The sequence below is a fragment of the Mchenga conophoros genome, linkage group LG9 (genome assembly GCF_057382185.1).
Source record: "Mchenga conophoros isolate Kocher_MC1m ecotype Shallow Benthic linkage group LG9, M_conophoros_male_GT1.1, whole genome shotgun sequence".
Taxonomy (NCBI): Eukaryota; Metazoa; Chordata; class Actinopteri; order Cichliformes; family Cichlidae; genus Mchenga; species Mchenga conophoros.
The window spans coordinates 21019830-21039110 of record NC_140534.1 but is presented as its reverse complement, the minus strand read 5'-3'; the positions used below and the strand labels follow the sequence as shown (position 1 = coordinate 21039110).

The following is a 19281-nucleotide window of genomic DNA, read 5'->3' as shown; positions in this document are numbered from 1 at the left end:
AAACAGCATAATCCACCAAATCTCAGGCTGTAAAGGTTTGTTATTGTTTCTGCATCCTTGAGCCTCCGGTGGGCCATATGACTTCAATTTCGTCATCAGGTGAAGAGTGCAGGGCTTTGTGTGCACAAAAGAGTGCTTGCTAGCTTTTTGCGCATGTCCAGACTCTTATGAGGAGAGACAATAGACTACAGTACATCAACTCTGCACACACTCTTCAGGTGGATTCCAGAGAAAGCACAACAGGTATGACTACTCATCTGTGGTGTCTCCAGCTGTCTGTGTCTGCTTTGCTCTTTGCCTAAGACTAAGTATTTATATGCAGTTTGTGGGCAAAATGTCTGAGGTGATGGATCTATTAGAGTATTTTATTTATTAGTAAAAAATCCAACCATTGCTTTTATTGATTTATTCAACAAAACTAAGGTTGTCATAGGTAGAGAGGTGGGATACAGGTCATTGTGATACAGATAATCACATATTTACAATCATCAGTTTGTCTCTGGACTGTGAATGCAAAAAAGAAAAAAGTCCCATTGATGGTCAATCAATGGGACTTCACTTTTTTTGTTTTTTATCCTGGTTTGAAAATGTTTCATGGATAATAAAGATAAAGGCCCTACATTTCCTGCTTCTAAATTCATATAAAACTGATGTTATTGTAGTCTTCGGCTGATTCAAAATCCCGCGGCGAGAATATCACCCCATTAGAGCACTTCACTGTCAGACTGTGGGCTTACTTGTTGGATCATAGAGTAACTAAAAGTAAAATGGGAGGAAGAGCTTTCAGGCTCAAACTGTGAATTTGGGAAACAGACACCCTCTTTACTTTTAAGAACAGGCTTAAAACTCCTTTTTGATAAAGCTTCAAGATGGGGCTGGATTAGATGACCCTGAACCCTCCTGTAGTTGCGCTGCAATAAGCCTAGGCCTCTGTGGGCTTCCCACGGTGCTTCTTCTTCACTCATTTCTTTTCACTGTATTTGCATTAGCAGTTATTAAACTCTGGCACTCCACATTGTGTCTTTCTCCCGTCCGTCTCTGCTCACCCTAACTGTCAGATGGCCCCTCCTCCCCGAGCCTGGTTCTGCGGAAGATTTCTTCCTGTTAAAAGGGAGTTTTTCCTTCCCACAGTCACTAAGTGCTCGTTCAGAGGGGCTGTGTGATTGTTGGTTTTCTATCTAATATTTTAGGATCTTTGCCTTACAATAAAAGTGCCTTGATGTGAGTAGATTATTCTTTTGTTTTCAGGAAATCTCCTAACTACACCTTTTACAAAAAGTTTAAAACACACTGTTGGGAATGTCATTTTAAAAATATGGTATTATTCACGCGTTACTCTTTCTTGTAGATATCATTTGCTGTTAATCTTCACCAGCATTAACACAAACTTTGTACTTTGCACTAAAACATGTTCTGCGTGTTAAAGAAGCTGGAGAAATGATTAAATACAGCTGAACTGATAGCTAGTCACTTTGCTTAGATTCCTTCGCAAACATCAGGGTGAAGGTGTGGGGCCCTTCTCTGTTTGACTGCAGACTGCTTTCCACTGCCCTGTGACATTCCCAGCCCCAAGCCCAGCGTGGGGTAGTGTCCAGGGCCGAGGTGATTTGCGTCAGGGAGCCGACTCCTCCGCAGAGAGCAGCAGCTTATCAGAAACTGTGGCAGACAGGCCTGCATTATTAAATTAGCTGTTCCCGCTGTCAGATGAGGGCCCTGGACTCGGGCCTGAGCCAACATGGTGGCTAATTGTTAAATCCGGACCTCTGTTTCCAACCTTTAATCATTAAAGGAGTGAAACCAGAGGAAGAATTAAGTAGACCCGAGGGCCAAAACAAGGCAGCTGAGGATGGAAGTGTGGGCGTGATATTTGGTCATTATGAAAGAGGTGAGCCTGCAAACAGGTTCACTGTCACATACTTTCTGTCCTCTTTTATCTACCTCCCGCCACCCTAAATCATCCTGGGAAAGTGTCCGTCTCTGGCTGCCGCTCAACAATAGGAATTATTAGATCACTGTCCCTCCCCTTTTGTTCGACCCGAGCAAATTAGCACCTCTGCTCACTGATGCATTCTGAAAGCTTCAGCTCCGGCGGGGGTCAGGAGCCGGTCAAGAAGTGGCGACTTTTTCCAATTTGTCAAAACAAGTCCAACACTTAAGTTTGAGCAGCGAGGAGGGTTGGGGTCACGCAGTAAGGTGGCTGCGCCAGCGCCAGATGCTCTCGATGCCTGCAGCAGAAACCCTCCTCTTCCTTAACGCCAGCCAGGGCTAATTTTTTTTCCAGGTTCTGCCCCAAAGTGCAGGCAAACATCATGTAGTGACCTGACAAGGGGCCCTCCCAATAAAACCTGAAGGTTGTACGAGTGACGCGAGAACCAATGAGTCAGTTCTGGACAGAATTTCATCTTTTGTCCTGGCGAGGCCTGCCCGGTTATCAGATAATGAGTTAAAGCCTTGATGAAGAACCAGAAAAGCCTCAGTGTTTTTTACGTAGGATATGCAAGCTCTGATAATGGTAAGCTTTGATATTTTTTTAAGGAAAATTTCACTCGTTTTTGTGTTGAATGTGTTTTAACTTATTAACAGATCAATTTAGAATAAACAGGATGTCACAAAAGGTTGTAGTAGAAGTCCTGAAAATATAATAAACTTGGATGTTGTGGTTGTATGTTTGAGTGAGCTCAGAGAAAAGATGCTTGTTCAACAGATGCAGACTGTCATTTAAGGTTGATGTGAGCTTTTCGGGGTTTGTGTAGGCTTTCCTGTTCAATGATCCGGTTTTCATGGCCACAGTTAATGCATTTAAATGTGAGATTGAGTCGAGGCTCCCTTATGGTCTCAAAAATAGTGTTTTAGTGTTAAAACCTAAGTAATTGGATGTCTGTTGCATATTTCTTGTTGAAGAGCAGGCCTGTTCATTTTCTCAAGTTTATTTGTCAGTGTGAAGCTGTCATCTCCTCGGTTTCTGAATTCAACTTGAATGAATCAGCGGATCTGTTGATCTTTGAACTTCCAACACCTGACAGAACCATTTGTCTCTGTCATCATGTTTCTTTCTCCTCATCCTTTCAGTGGTTGGTGTGTTGCCAGCATGAGTAACTCTACTCCCTTAGATACAAAGCGAAGAGGCCTGTGATTAAATGGGTTGAGATTTAAAAGGGTGGAAGGTCAATGTGTGCCATCTCTGGGCTAAAGAAACAAAATGTGCCATACAAACTAAAGACCTGATGCTGTTGTGTTGCATGGAGCTACAGTTTGCTGCATGTTTATTTCCGTTACTCCAGGTCATCGCTTTGAAGATGTTCCTGGCATGCGCCGACACCTGGTCCGGAAGAGCACCAAGAACCAAGTGGTGCACATCGGCAAGGACCACAAGGAGCCGACCACTCGCAGTCGCAAGCAGGATCGCACCCCCCATGAGGTGAGACACCACCTCACACTGACGTCGCACAGGTGTCTTAAATTGATGTTGTTAGTAAGCACTGCATTTTAAGAAACTGCATAAAAATCTTATTATAGCACATTTATAATCTACTGGGCTGAATTAAGAATAAGGTCTTAAATTAGCTTGTGTGTGGTAGTCTGAATGACCCTAATTGAGATAAAGATGTCGAGATAAAACTGAGGAAAGTCAGAGTTTGAATTGGAAGCTGTCACCTCAGTGAAAGTTTAAGAGTTTCTTTGATTTTTCAAATTATTTCTTTACCTCAGGGATCTTTGGAAGAGATGAGTTTAAAGACGAGCAGCTTTTAAAAGTGAAACTCTTCCACTTTTGTAGTGGAAGTAAACAAACAAGTTTGTGTGGTGAGAAAGTAAATAGCAGGGCTTTTAAACCCAGTCGTAATTGGTTGGCTCTGTTTTCTACTTCAGATTTCAAATCCTTTAAAGTCCAGGAAATGTTTTCTCTTCTTTCGCTCTCAAATTTAGCAGTGGCTCGACTCTTTTGCCGATGGGCTGGGGAGAGAAGGAGACAATTAAAAATGAATGAGTTCGTTCTTTCCTTTCACACACGGAAAGGAAAAAAGAGGGGAGCTTGGGTAACCAGACACTGGGAGCTCCTGAGAAAGGGGGAGCTATGTTTTATTAACACGCACACACAGATTCCCATACGCAGCTCCGAGCCCCCAGCAGCCCCAGTAAACAACAGGTCCCTGTCAGGTGTGTGTGATGAGGAAGAACTACTTGTGTGGGGATGTGTGTGAAAGTGAAGGTCCCGTCCTTTGTGGCACTGTCGGTCGGGTCAGCGTTTGAGTCGTTTCCTGCACCGTTTGCAGCCGGTGGTTCTGTACCGCTCTGCCTCGTGGACAGAAGGCATCCACAGATGCGGACAGATGGCTCGTCAGAAGGTGAGGCTGGATGGCCGGCAAGAGTCAGGTTTGATCCTGTGTGAGCGTGACTTCACAGGCATGCAGCAGGGAATAAGGGAATATTTTGCAGCTTGTTTTTTTTTTTTTTTTTTTTTTTTTTGGACATCATTACTCGGAGGACTTCGACTGACCCAGCATGGCGTAATTAATCTCTCCCTAACAGATCCTGATCCTGGCAGCTGGGAGACTGCTGCTGCTGATGCACAGCAGTCTTTGTAGTTGCTTGTTTTTCAAGTGCAGCTGGATGTGTAAATTGTTTAGTTTGTAATAGTTGTAAACACATTTTAAGCATGCTTGAAGTGGTTATTAACATTGTAGTTGCTGCTTTTAAGCTATATTTTGGCATCGAAAGAAGCTTTTTGACAAATGTAGTTGTAAAAAGCGCATCCAGCTACATCACATTTTGTTGGAAACTACAAATTTGTACAGTTATAAAAACTGCTTTTGGATGCTCAAGGGGAAGAAAGTTAAGGCTGTACAGATTCTACTCTTAAAACTTAGATTAAGGATTAACAACACTTATCTTTGTGTGCTGAGTATGTTTTTTTTTTAGATAGCTCACTTCTGGAAAGCATGACATGAATCACTAAATTTTCCCCTCCTCATTTCTTAAGTTTTGAGCAGATATGTGAACGTATGAGTCAAGGCAAGAGGAATCAGAAATGTTAGCGCCAACATTTGTTAGGTCCTCCTGCTGTTATTTGTGTATTCTAGCTTTATCCTGTGCCTCTTTTAATATGCTAAAGTGAATGATGGGTTTCTTCATCCACCACCATAGCTCCTTTCTCCTTCAGGTGTGGAGACATCCTCGAGCGTGGCATTTGAGATTGATTGCAGGATCAAGGGCAGATGAGATGAGGCACAAAACAGAAATGAGAAAAGTTGGACAAAATGACCAGTCAGAGTGCTTTACTCACTGTTTCTGTGTGTTTGGCACGGATGTGCAAGTGATGACGTGTGGACCGTATGCATGTAAACCACCTCAGGTCTTTGTGGAGCTGAACGAGCTGACGATGGACAAGAACCAGGAGCTGCAGTGGAAGGAGACGGCCCGTTGGATCAAGTTTGAGGAAGATGTTGAAGAGGAGACGGACCGCTGGGGGAAGCCTCACGTCGCTTCGCTGTCTTTCCGCAGTTTGCTGGAACTCAGAAGGACCATCTCCCACGGTAAAGAGAGAGACTGAGTGTGTTTGTGTAAGCTGTATGCCTGAAAGTCTCTCGTCTGGTTCATAGACGACTGAGCTCAGCCTGCTTGTGTATTTGCAGGTGCGGTGCTGCTGGACCTGGACCAGAAGACCCTGCCTGGCATCGCCCACCAGGTGGTGGAACAGATGATTATTTCTGACCAGATCAAAGCTGAGGACCGGGCCAACGTCCTCAGAGCCCTGCTGCTCAAACACAGGTGATTGGCAGCGCCTCAGTGCTACAAATAAGCTAGCAGAGATTTCATCTTACAGAGGCATTCAGTGCCATTTGAGGTGAACCTGTTCTTGTTAATGATCTGAAAAAATGTGGCACATGCTGTGCACTGCAATGGCGATGATGTCTCAAGGTAGTTAAATGATAAATTGCAAGGTGTGGAAAATGGAGACCGGATATATGTATGTGCACAAACAAATGGAAGCTGGTTAAACTGTGTTTTCTTTTCCTCACCGCTACACACTTCCTGCTATTAGATGGCTTCATGCTTGGTCACTACCTCTCCTCCTCCTGTTCAACCTCTCTCTCCCCACCTCTGCCTCCCCTAGTCACCCGAGCGATGAGAAGGAGCACAGTAGCCATTTCCCCAGGAACATCTCCGCAGCCAGCCTCGGCAGTCTGATAGCGCATCACCACAGTGTCAACCACACCAACCAGACAGAGCCGTCAGTGACCGACCCCCTCATGGGCACAGTTCGCGTTACGGGGGACACAGACACGCACATCGACATGGAGAAGAATGAAGTGCAGGTAAGTCCGAGTCTGCAGAGTTTGCAGAATATCACAGGGATCTTTACCGTCCTTATTTACACTTCCTGTGTTGTTTCCAGCAGAGAGAGCCAAGCATTGGACCTGGTATGCATCGGTCCAAGTCCAAACATGAACTGAAGCTGCTGGAGAAGATTCCTGAAAATGCCGAGGCTACAGTGGTCCTCGTGGGTAAGTTACTCATCTGTCCATGAACTTGTCTTACAGCATCAGCAGTTGTGGCACACAGGTACATCTTAGGCCCCTGAAGGTTCTCATCTATATCACATAATATGGCATCACATTGCCTAGCAACCATCAATCAACAGGCTAAGATTACCCATTTATAGGTTTTTATGCACCTACAACACTTTTATAAAAGCATGGTATAAATTTAATGTCATGATTGTAACATCTAATTTATACCCAGAAAAACTTGAATTATATATGAAATCATCATGTTCCCCAGCAACCACCTAGCAACAGACTAAAATCACAGGCCAGGTAATGCTGTACCACTAGTTGTTTTTTTTTGTTTTTTTATAACTACAGTTAGTCTAAAAACCGGTTACTACTTACAAAACTTTGCCTTTGGTTGCATGTAGCGCTTTCTGCACACTGACCATCATGTCCTGTGGTTTCCCAGGCAGCGTGGACTTCCTGGAGCAGCCCACCATGGCGTTTGTGCGGCTGCAGGAAGCGGTGGAGCTGGAGTCCGTCCTGGAAGTGCCAGTGCCGGTCAGATTTCTCTTTGTTTTGCTGGGACCCGCCACTACAAGCATGGACTACCACCAGATAGGACGCTCCATCTCCACCCTCATGTCTGATAAGGTGAGTGGTGGTGCTGATTTAGACAAGGGGTGTCAAAAATAAGCCCCTGGAGCCAGGATTGGCCCAGCAAAGGCTCTAATCCGGACCACTGGTCAACTTTGAAAAATGTGAAGGAGGACATAGAAGAATTTTACATTTATATGAAATAAAATAACACCTGTAGGTTTCTGTTGGCACCAATGATGTTGGGTAAATTGGTTTATTTCTGCCATCATCTTTCAGCAATTCCACGAGGCGGCCTACCTGGCAGATGACAGGCAGGACCTGCTGAATGCCATCAACAGCTTCTTGGACTGTAGCATCGTGCTGCCACCTTCAGAGGTGGGAGGTGATGAACTGCTGCGGTCTGTCGCCCGCTTTCAGAGGGAGATGCTGCGGAAGAGGGAGGAACTCGAGGTCAAACTAATGGCCAAAGAGCCTAAAAGCCTTGAAGAAAAAGGTAAGTGTTTCCGTTTCAATTAGGAATTTCACTCGATTTGATTTTAGGTGCCTTCTCATGGGTTTTAACGTAAAGCTCTGTTGTCACTCAGAGGCACTCCTCAAACCTTCGAAAAAGTCAGATGACCCCTTAGAGCGTACTGGGCGGCCTTTTGGTGGGCTGATACGAGACGTGCAGCGGCGTTACCCAAAGTATGTCAGCGACTTCAAGGATGCCCTGAACAGCCAGTGCATGGCCGCAGTTATCTTCATCTACTTCGCTGCCCTCTCTCCGGCCATAACATTTGGAGGTCTGCTGGGTGAGTCTGTGTGAGGGAATTGAGAGCGTATTCACGCCTCATATCGCAAATCCTCTCCGTGTTTTGGTAATAGTGGCCTCTTGATTAACCTTTTAACCCCGGGTCTGCCTCCAGGTGAGAAGACAAACGGCCTGATCGGTGTCTCTGAGCTGATTGTGTCAACATCAGTGCAGGGGGTGGTCTTCTGTCTGCTCGGGGCTCAGCCATTGCTGGTTGTGGGCTTCTCTGGACCTCTGCTGGTCTTTGAAGAAGCCTTTTACAGTGTAAGTTGCATAAAAACATATGAAGTTAATTTCAAAAATGTTAAAAATGCTGGTGACTTACTAAATAGGCAAACAAATGTGCTTAATGTCTCTGTGCTCACAGTTCTGCACATCAAACAACATAGAGTACCTGACGGGCCGCGTCTGGATCGGCTTTTGGCTCATCATCATCGTGGTCACCATGGTGGCCTTCGAAGGCAGCTTCCTGGTGCGCTTCGTCTCCCGCTTCACCCAGGAAATCTTCTCCTTCCTCATCTCCCTCATCTTCATCTGCGAGACCTTCATCAAGCTTGTCAGGGTACACATGAGACGTGAAAAGCTCCTGATTAGAAAAAGTTTTTGTTGGCACGCTGTGTGTTTGCGCCGCTGACGCTAAGCAGAGCAGACTAATCTCTGGACAGGGTTCAGAAGTCGGGGTCGAAATGAGCGTGTTTTTCTAACAAGCACACCTGAAATCTTTTCTGATTGATGGAGCCTGAATCCTAAATGGATTTAGAGTTTTAATTATGGTCCAGACTTATGATTTTTGGAAGATCTGCTATTTTTAGAGTTTTATGGCACGGACTTAAAAGGCATTTTGCTACGAGCTAATCTCATTTCAAAGAAAGAGTGGTTGCGATACCTGTTAATCTGTCTAAGAAAAGTAATCACAGCGTGTTTGCGTGAGCACCTTTTTATAATATGAAACTCTGTGTGCAGATTTTCAAGGAGCACCCGCTGAAAAGCTGTTCCCTCAACGGCACCGATGCAGACGACTTGGCGGAAAACATCACCCTAATGATGAAAAACAGCAGCCAGCCGTCGACTGTGAAGGTCAGCGGGGAACCGAACACGGCGCTGCTCTCTTTGGTTCTCATGGCGGGGACGTTTTTTATCGCTTTCTACCTGCGCAAATTCAAGAACAGCGCTTTCTTCCCTGGAAGGGTGAGGAGCTGAAATCTGTAATTAAGATCTGCAGCAAATATTTGATCTTGTTTGATGTGACACATTTTGCAGTCTTCTTTAAACCGCGCCGTCTGTGGTGTTTAGATACGCAGGATTATTGGAGACTTTGGGGTACCGATCGCCATTCTCATCATGGTTCTGGTGGATTACTCCATAGAAGACACATTCACACAGGTGAGACTCAGTGGACTGTGCAGTGTGTTTATCATGCAAAATATTGGAAAAATAAGGAACCTCCTTATCTCAGAGGTTGATGGGAGTCTGTCTCGTGTCTTCCTTACAGAAACTGAGTGTCCCCAGTGGATTTTCAGTGACGAATTCCAACAAGCGCGGCTGGTTCATCAGTCCGCTTGGATCAAATGGGGAATTCCCTATCTGGATGATGTTTGCCTGCTGCTTGCCCGCTCTGCTGGTTTTCATCCTTATCTTCATGGAGACTCAGATCACCACGTGAGTTTTGCTGGAGCCGCATCACACAGGCAGATGTTTGAAGAGTTGCTGGTGTACATTTATACGCTGCTCAAAAACTCCTTAAGGAACACTTTTTATTTTTTCCCCTGTGGACACTATCAAGTCAAAGTCCTGGGATATTGATCTGGTCAGTGTAGTAGCAGAGGAGGTTGTTAATCGGTTTCAGCTGCTTGGATGTTAATGAAATGAACAACACGCACATTAGAGGTGCAACAACAGAGAGAGGGACAGACCCCAAACCAGGAATGGTTTTACAGGTGGAGGGCACTGACAGTTTTTCAATAGTTTTGTATGAACGTCATTCAGTAATCAAATAAATAAAATCTGTTACGTTTTTAAAAGTACAAAACTATCAGATTCATATCCAAATGTGGGGTCAAACAAGTTTAGTAGAGAACTATTTGTAACTTTTTACTAAGAAAGAAATAAATGCACCTGGTCATTATTTATTTCCTAACTGATATTTCTAAACAGCCAGATCATTTTTTAATTAAACACAGTTGTACAGAGTAGACTGCACATTTAATAACCTCCTTCCAAAAACAGACAAACACCCTGTTACTGAAAGAAGGCAGATAATGTAAAAGATGAAACACGGGGAAAATGTCACTCAGCTTTTTTTATGCAGGATATTAAAGTATAAAGATATTTATTTCAGTTTAACACTTTCTACAATGGCCTGCTGGGGGCAGTATTCCTTTATTTTTTTCCATTATTTTCTACATTTTTACCATAACTGAAATGGTAAACTACAGCAACAAAACATCAGCCGAGTTCTTTAGTGACCAACATTTTATTGAATCAGGAGATTCTCTGGAAGTTTTGTGTATTTTAGTCGTGATGCACAGTACCGTGCACAAGTTTAAACGTTTAACCACTGTTCATTTATTTGTTTTTCTTCCAAGGAGCCAGAATTTCTTATCATTTTTTCATCTTGACCAAAATTTCTGGACGAGTTTTGTTGGACATTGGCTGCTTTTACCACTCATGTCCAGTCCACTCCATGTACCTGACCATTTTCAGAGGAATATTTTGTTTGTTTATTTAAATTGCTCAGCACTGCCCTCATGAGACATTCAAGCATAAAATAAACTCCTTACTCAAGGGATGAACTTCTGTTGTGTCTACACATAACCAACAATTTAGCAAAGAGCCAGTGTGAAATGATATCTTTAGGGATTTTGTTACTAGCAGCCTGTCACAAAAACACACAATTAGTTCTGATTCCTTTAGTTGAATCTATGAAACTAGCAGGGTTGTCTGCAAAAAACTATTAGTCAAATTGACATGGTGTGCAGTGTGTCCTTAAAAAAGTTGAGGACAAAAGGAGTAAGTTTACCCAGAGTGAAGAATAAAGGTGGTCATACCAAAGATTGAATTTTCCAGCTATTTCCCAGTTTCAACCCATCAGATGTTTAAGCTGTTTTCTAAATGATGTGTTTAGTGTTTTAGCTTCTGTAACGCATCAAAATGCAGATAAACAAGCACACACACACAAAAAAAAAAATGCCGTACCTCATCATATGTGATTAATCTGAAATGTGTTTCTTACGTTTGGCTCTGTCCCGGCTTCCTGCAGGCTGATAGTTAGTAAAAAGGAGCGCATGCTTGTCAAAGGTTCTGGTTTCCATCTGGACCTGCTTCTGATCGTGGTGCTGGGCGGCACCTCAGCTCTGTTCGGCCTGCCGTGGATGGCCGCTGCGACCGTTCGCTCGGTGACCCACGTCAACGCCCTCACCGTCATGAGTAAGGCCGTCGCTCCCGGAGACAAACCTCGCATCCAGGAGGTGAAGGAGCAGCGGGTCACTGGGCTTCTGGTTGCAATCTTAGTTGGTGAGTTCCAGACTTATCATCTTTTCTTTCCTCCCGTGGCTGTGTCCTGTGTGAACTTTACCCTTTAACGCTCTCCTCCGTTAGGCCTGTCGATCGTGATCGGCGACCTGCTGTGTCAGATCCCCCTCGCCGTGCTCTTCGGGATCTTCCTCTACATGGGAGTGATGTCGCTCAACGGTATCCAGCTAACGGAGCGGATGATGCTTTTGCTCATGCCACCAAAGTATCACCCTGACCACACCTATGTACGCAAGGTGAGAGGAACATGAAAACACACTTTTACAGCCAAAGTAAAGGACGTGAGGATGGAGATGCTCTGCTGTAGCAGAAACAAACAGAAAAAGAAGTTTCAGGATTTTTGCGGTCTGTCACAAAAAAGATGTTTTGCACACTTAAAAACGCCGGAGTTCCCTCAGAGTGGTTTCTAGCTAGGGGAGACTTTATCTATGTTAATCCACACAACCTCTAAACGTTTATTTAAACCCCTAAAATAGTTTGCAAAGGTTATACGTATCTACATTTGGGAATTTTTTGAGCGCTCCCTGCAGAAACTGTTGTCCTTGTCAGATATGTGAGCGACCTCTCTATCCTTCAGGTCCGCACGCTGCGCATGCATCTCTTCACCTGCATCCAGCTGGTGTGTTTGGCGGTGCTGTGGGCCATTATGTCGACAGCGGCGTCTCTGGCTTTCCCCTTTGTCCTCATCCTCACCGTCCCCGTCAAGATGTTTGTGCTGCGACGGGTCTTCACTGTCAAAGAGATGGCATGCGTAAGTTAACCACAGGGGGGCGCAGTGCCCTGCTTTACGCTGACACACACTGTAGAGGTAAAAAAGGAAACGTAATTTAAATGTTATGATTAGAACTGATTGATAATATCGATAACATTTATGGCTCTGATGTTGATCCACAGAGATGGGTAGCACAAAACATCAGATCAAAATTTCACTAATTTTTAAAAAATAAAACAAATTTGCGATAAAATAGTCGTTTAAATGAGTCACAGCTGTTTCGGAGTTAGTTCAGGTTACTGAATGTGACTTCTTGTCTTTCTTTTAGCTGGATGCTGACGACGCAGAGCCAAAGTTTGACGAGCGCGAGTGTCACGACGAGTACTCGGAGATGCAAATGCCGGTGTGATCCGCAGCGAGCCCTCGCATCGTCAAATCGCACCGAAAATCTGTCAGTTATCACCAGTTAGAGTTCTGGGACGGCGTCCTTCAAGCGATGTCCCTCTTCATCATCATCATCAAGACATTGAAATGCAGTATGTCAAAGGTTGCTTTGGCTTTTAACTTTTCACTATTTAAGAAGCTTTTCTGCTGCTTTAATAACAGTTTGTGTCTCAAATAATGGAAAAGCAGCTGGAAACTCTTCGCTTAGTTTATTTGTTTTTATTTTAAACATTTCAGGGGACAGGAGATACCGAATCAAATGACTTTATCTCGAGCTCGAGTTAAACATGTTAACAGTAGATAGACGTGTACGATTGATTTTTAGCCCTGAAAGTTGCTCTGATTCACATTGAATATGTGGAAGATATACGGGATACATTCCTTTATGCTTTATGAGTTATTGCTATTCACACTCTTTTCTTCACATTTTAAGATCACCAAGCGCCTTACGAAGGAAATATAAAGGTATTACGATTTTTTTTCTTTATTTTGTCTTATTTTAGACAGCTGATCACTTTACACGAAAGCTTGTAGCACTTTTAACATAACAAAATCTGAACAATGACTGTATTTTATGTAATCAGTGTTGCTTTAGTTTGCTTCTTAAATGATCTGTGAGTGATTTTTAGCCTACTTTAACTATTTGTTGTTTTTGTGCAGAAAATGCAGCATTTTAAATGTTTATATTTCACCTGTGGTGAGTGAAGATCACCAGCAGGGGGAGATCTTGTGGGACTGTTATGACGTTCCATAAGAAAAAAGAAAACTGTACAAAAAAAATGCTATTTCTCTCTAAACTAATGACATCGTATCACATTTCTCATCGTGCAAACACTTTTTTTAAAACGGAAAATGACACTGTGGCTTATTAAGTGTACTTTAAAATGTCTCCACACACATATATATACACACACCCGTACACGTGTAGGGCACTAATGTAGTTTGTTCTGAGGTCTCATTTCTCCTGTGGTCGGTTAACGGTGGTTTCTTTGTGCCAAATGTCTCGTGTAAATAGTTTTGTGGTCAGAAAAATAAGCTGCACTTCAGTCACGTTAGATCTCCTCTAACTTGAAGGATTTTCAGCCTAATTTTAAATATTTTCACAGCAGGACATTCCTCGTTTTTAATATGTCACTCGCGATTGTGTCAGCCTGGTCGACAAAATTCCCAAACAACCTGTTTAGACAATCTCATGGATTGGTTAAAGCTTTGACTGTGTCAAATAGTTTAAATATTCAGCCCCTGTTACTCTCACCTACACGTTTCAAGCACTACGTTTCCCTCCAGGCGGGCCAGTTTCACTGTTGCTGTGATCTTGTTGCCTTTTTCATGTCACAGTCGCACAAAATCTGAAGTGCCTGTGGGACCATGAAGTGATCTGTGTCTCCTGTGTTTTAAGGATGGCACACGTTACAGTAGTTTGCACATTTGAGACATGCATAAATCAAAAATCTCTGTTATTTATCTGTTTATAATCTGTGGAGTAATTGCTGCTTTAGAAGCCTTAATCGGGTTACGTCACACAATATTTTTTTCTTCTGTACACACACGTTCAGCTGCAAGCACGCCCACGGCAGTGAAGGCGATATTTATGAGAGGTTGGATTTGAGTGTCAGTTTTGTGTCTGCTTCTTGTGCCTGTGATTGGAGTGAAGGCAGTCTGTGTATGTCAAAGTATGCTGATGATTAAAAGTATGTGGATTCATTTCAAAGCAATAAAGTCTTCAGGCTATTGCTGATGTTCCCGTGTACAATAATGGTTCAAATATTGATGATGAATAAAAGTTCTTTTCTATCGTTTGAGTCTGTTTGGCTGTCTTTATGTAAAACACCTTGGAGGAAGGAGAAAAGGTAGATGCACAGAAGACATATTTAGTCCCAACTGCACATACAAGGAACTGGGCTCTATGATTGTCAACTATCACGTCTTGGTGCTGCTCTCCTTTCCACTGCTTTTCCACTGAAAGGTAGAGGAAGTCCCAGAGCAGCCATACCACCAAACAGAAATTATGCAGGTGGCAGCAATCTTCTCTTAATGATCTGGTATTTGACTAAAAAAGTTGTAAAATTAACATCCAAGAGTTTTTAAAATAGCAAAAAAGAGTTTGGCAGCACAAATATGATGGTTTCAATGAATGTTCAAACAAACATCAAGACTGAGTCTGCAAGAACACAATCTGACTCACATATTGGTCTATGATATGCTGTGAAGCATGAAGAAAGCATGAGTGTGTTCATGCATTCAATTTACTATTACATGGACGGTATATTCAAGAGTGTGGACAGGTGCACGGGTCTCACTCCTAATGCTGGCCACATATTAAAAGTGAGGGACCAGCAATGTGTGTGAGCAGAGGGCTCAGAGGACCAAGAAACTTTCTGATTCTCAGCAATAAAATCTGTAAAACCTGGAACCTGAAGGGAAGCCAGTGAGCAAAAAGTGTGAAGTGATATGAAAGTATTCCTGAAGCTTTAGTTTCAGTTTTAGTTAAAGGTCACAGGTGCAGGTTTTTTATGTGCTGGTAGTGCAGCGTTAGCAAAACTGAAGAGGTTTGTTCGTGTCTGTAAAAAAAAAAAAAAAAAAAAAAAAAAAAAAAAAAAGGCAATAATGGAAGACTACCTGAAAATAGAGAAAATCGGAGAAGGTACATATGGGGTTGTGTATAAAGGTAAGCAAAAGGCAACGGGGCAAATTGTGGCTATGAAGAAGATCCGACTGTAGAGTGAGGAGGAGGGCGTTCCCAGCACAGCTGTCAGAGAGGTTTCTCTGCTCCAGGAGCTGAAACATCCCAATGTTGTACGACTCCTAGACGTCCTAATGCAAGAATCTCGTCTCTACCTCATCTTCGAGTTCCTGTCCATGGACCTGAAGAAATACTTGGACTCCATCCCCTCTGGCCAGTACATGGACTCTATGTTGGTCAAGAGCTACCTTTACCAGATTTTGGAGGGCATCTACTTCTGTCACTGTCGCCGAGTGCTCCATCGTGACCTGAAACCACAGAATTTGCTTATTGACAACCTGTGTCAACATACCCGAATAACATGATTAGTTCATAACCAGGCCCCCTGGAGAGGTTTAAGACGTTTTGAGGAGGTAATTTAGTCAGCTGTGTTGGATTGAGGACAAATCTAAAACCTGTAGGACACTGGCCCTCGAGGCCAGGAGTTGCCCACCTGTGGTCTAGGTGTTTTCCAGCTCAGGGCTTGTTGAGCGGACAGTATGACGCTTAAGAAAACAGTACAGCCTTTTAGCACATCTGATTCATGGCAGCTGACTTCATTTGCTGTGCAAAAACGTTTCTACCCTCATAGAGCACTTGACAGGTGGCTAGGGGGTTGAGCAGATCATCTGCTAGCTGGAAGTTGGAAGTTTGGTCCCAGTCTGCATAATTCTTAGTGGGCAAGATGCTAAACCCCACTTTGCTTTCCAATGTGTTCAGCGTGAATGTGTGTGAATGTTAAACAGAATGCATTGTAGAAATATGTGATGTATGAATGAGACATGACATATAAAACACTTTGAGTGCTCAAGTATAGTAGAAAAGCCCTGTTTACCATCGTAACTTGGGACAGGCTGAGTTGTATTTGTAACTGAACTGATTGGAGCCTGAAAGGGGGTGTACATGTAGGAACAGGTGTTTGTGATATTTAGAAACTTGAAGCAAGACAGGAGTTAAATATTTAAGGGGAGAAACGAAAAGCAGTGTTAGTGAGTGACAGATGAAGGAGTCGGATACATTACAACAGGGGCATCAAGCTCTTTGTACTGTAGTTCATAGGGCAGATACAGCTCCACTTAGAGCGACCAGGTCCCAACAAAATAGATGTGCTTAGTTTTTTGTGTGGGACACATCACCAATTTGAATTTAAGTTATTGCTTAACTGTCAGAGGCCTCTACAGACACACTGTAGTTTGGACAGGACACAGAGGATATGTGAGTACATACTGCTGATTCATTTTCTCAGTGATAGTTTCATCATATTCAAAAAATCTGCTAAGCTTGTATGTTTTTGGTGAGCTGTATGACTCCAGAGATGTGGGACGGAGGAGGAAGAATAAAGATGCGATGCAGTCCCACTTAAAGAGGAACGTCGCCCTACCACAAGACTTACAGATGATTAATGTAAAATGCCCAAAATCAGACCTGTGATGTGTTTTTAAATCCTTTATATTACATATTTATGAATGTTACACTGCTTCACATTTACATGGATGGACATTTACTCAGCTGTTCCATCCATCTGTCCGTCTTTTCTCTTCCACTTATCCAATTCAGGGTCGTGTGTGTGTCTATTAATGGATAGTTTGCTTTAATAAAAATCTCTAGCTTAGATGATGATAAACTGAATTTGTATCATGTGTTTATAAAGAAACAATGGAAAGTTTGGAATCTTTTGTAAGACACATTTTCAAATTATAGCCAGTAACAAAAAATAAACATGTATAATAAAAAGTAATATAGTCTCCTCTTTCATAAGCCCACCAGAGGTTGCCACACACTGGTTCAGCTTTTACTCGTGACGGTCTGTAAACATGGACGACAGTGGCTGCATATGGAGGTTTATTTCCTTTATTTACACTGATGTTAAGGGCTTTGTGTTTATAATATGATCCAGAATATTCGAGCACGTTTAGTGGAAAGAGACAAATTATACTTGCACATAATTTTTCATTTTGGATACAGAAATAACAAAGCATGGAAAACCTGGATCTTTTCTTCCTGAGTCATTTTAATTGGTTACTGTCCAAAATAATAAATCACTGGGTTAAAGTGAGTAAACCTGCGTCTGATTCTGTTTGTTTCATGTGTTTCCAGGGATGTCCCACTGCCATTCAAACACATTTGGACTCTGACGTGTTCCTGTGTTTTAAAGGGACTTTTTATAATTACACAGAGAATTAAACTAAAACTTTAACCACCAGGGGGCAACATTTTATCAGTTGAGTGATCCCCGTTTAACGTCATCTTTTCTTTTTAGCCTAAAAATGTGTTGAAAGCTTACACAGGCCCACTGCATCATCTGGTGGTACAAATGGAAATTGCATGAAATCGCAGCCCAGGCCTCGTTTAACTTTAATTAGGTTCTTTACAATATAATGCACAAATCTGACTTTAAGCTCTCAAAACTATGGTGAACCTATTAACTAGTAAAATTCCTTTATATGGTCACTGAGTCATACAAAACAGCTGCGGCTGCCATGAGACAAATATCTGTTTTTGAATTTGCATCAATTCACATCTTTGCATATGGAGGTTTTGCAGGCATGTGACCCCTAACCATGTGACATTAACCTATTTGCCATTTTGGATGTGTTACAATCATGGTGACAATGTCAGGCCTAAGTCACATAGGCCTAACGACCAGTCTGCACTATGGTCTAAATGTCTAACCCCTGATTGGTCGGTAAAAATTTCCTTGCAGTTTCCTGCGATCGTCCATTGTTTCAATGGAAGATGATGACTTGTCTATGCTGAAGAAATGCTGAAGAATAATTATTATGCACATAGGTGTTTTAACATGAAAACACAGTGGATAGTTACAACAACATATGGTTAGAAAGGCTGGGACTGAATACCTGTCCACTGGGTTGCAGAGGTAGAAGAATCAGGCTTTGACACAGACAGCATCTCTTCTGTCTTCACTCATGAGCTCATCGGCTACCAAAGACAAGCAGCTAGAATGAGGAGTGAAATGGTGCAATGATGATAACATGGAGCAGAACTTGCAGGGAAAGTTTCCAGGTTTGAATCTGGCCATCTTCAAGCAGTTTATCAGCGAGCAGGATATTTTTACACATTTAGTATTTTTACATGTTATTCTCCGCTTTTTATTTGTATGGTTCTTAAAGTATCTGTTTTCAATTAATTTCAGTTCCTGACTTGATCTGAAATTTTAATAGACAGGGACTGAAGATGAGCTTTTTTTTACCTGTTATGTGAGGAAATTATAACACTCATTTCCACAGACTGTATATAAAGGATGGATGTATGCTTGCTGGTCTGAAATTGGTATCTAATGCAAAAGTACCTAAAACCTACATTCTTTTTAATTGCAACTGGGGGGGGGGGGGTGTGACTGCTGTGGCGCCATAAAGACTTTGACTGTTTTTTAAAAATGGCTGTTTGGATCCACTGAGCTCAATAGAAACCTTCCCAACGAGTTTGCAACTTCACTCACTTTTTCTAAAATGCTCAGATCAAAACCTTTGAAAATGGGCAAACAAGCCAGTAATATCACAATGGTTAGTCAATCCTTTATATACAGTCGGTGGTCAGTTCAGCTAATATTTACGACTAACATTTAAAATTATGCCAAGAATTATTATATTTGTTTTACATTATTTATAGTACAAAACTATAAAGTTGTTAAATAAAATGAGGACCAAGAATTGAACCCTGTGGAGCGCCAACAGATTTCCCTTCAGTAAAATAATGTAAATCAGTTTAGTATGTGTTCTCTTTGTTACTTTATCAATCCAACTTTATTTTGTGATTTTCTACATGAAATTCAGTACTACTTTATTATCATTGTGCTGATAGAAAACTAAAACTACTTTTTAAATGTCAAAAATCTTTCTGATAAAAGAAAGAAGTTGGGAGGATGCAGACATCTACTCTGGATCAACACTGAGGCATAATCAAAACAGAAACGCCTGTTTTTCTCCCTTGTAAGGGCAGGGTGTTCTTCTGTCTTTGAGTAAACAGTACAGAA

The 19281-nt window shown here is 42.4% G+C and overlaps 1 protein-coding gene across 4 annotated transcripts in view; it reads left to right on the top strand.

Moving 5' to 3' along the window:
• slc4a2b (solute carrier family 4 member 2b) overlaps nucleotides 1-14364 on the top strand; it is a 37066-nt gene extending 22702 nt beyond the window's left edge. The window contains exons 7-24 of one of the 4 annotated variants that reach the window (XM_085286891.1): nucleotides 3282-3418; nucleotides 4272-4343; nucleotides 5351-5531; nucleotides 5631-5766; nucleotides 6113-6314; nucleotides 6395-6503; nucleotides 6958-7142; nucleotides 7365-7581; nucleotides 7673-7879; nucleotides 7994-8142; nucleotides 8246-8440; nucleotides 8842-9066; nucleotides 9172-9261; nucleotides 9371-9537; nucleotides 11138-11391; nucleotides 11476-11645; nucleotides 11987-12160; nucleotides 12450-14364. In XM_085286891.1, coding sequence (XP_085143017.1) covers nucleotides 3282-3418; nucleotides 4272-4343; nucleotides 5351-5531; nucleotides 5631-5766; nucleotides 6113-6314; nucleotides 6395-6503; nucleotides 6958-7142; nucleotides 7365-7581; nucleotides 7673-7879; nucleotides 7994-8142; nucleotides 8246-8440; nucleotides 8842-9066; nucleotides 9172-9261; nucleotides 9371-9537; nucleotides 11138-11391; nucleotides 11476-11645; nucleotides 11987-12160; nucleotides 12450-12530 — 2951 coding nt within the window. In that variant the 3' untranslated portion in view covers nucleotides 12531-14364. Of the gene's footprint in view, nucleotides 1-3281; nucleotides 3419-4271; nucleotides 4344-5350; nucleotides 5532-5630; nucleotides 5767-6040; nucleotides 6315-6394; nucleotides 6504-6957; nucleotides 7143-7364; nucleotides 7582-7672; nucleotides 7880-7993; nucleotides 8143-8245; nucleotides 8441-8841; nucleotides 9067-9171; nucleotides 9262-9370; nucleotides 9538-11137; nucleotides 11392-11475; nucleotides 11646-11986; nucleotides 12161-12449 lie in introns of all 4 variants that reach the window. The other 3 variants (XM_085286892.1, XM_085286894.1, XM_085286893.1) reach the window with 3 other exon arrangements.
• Nucleotides 14365-19281: the final 4917 nt, after the last annotated feature.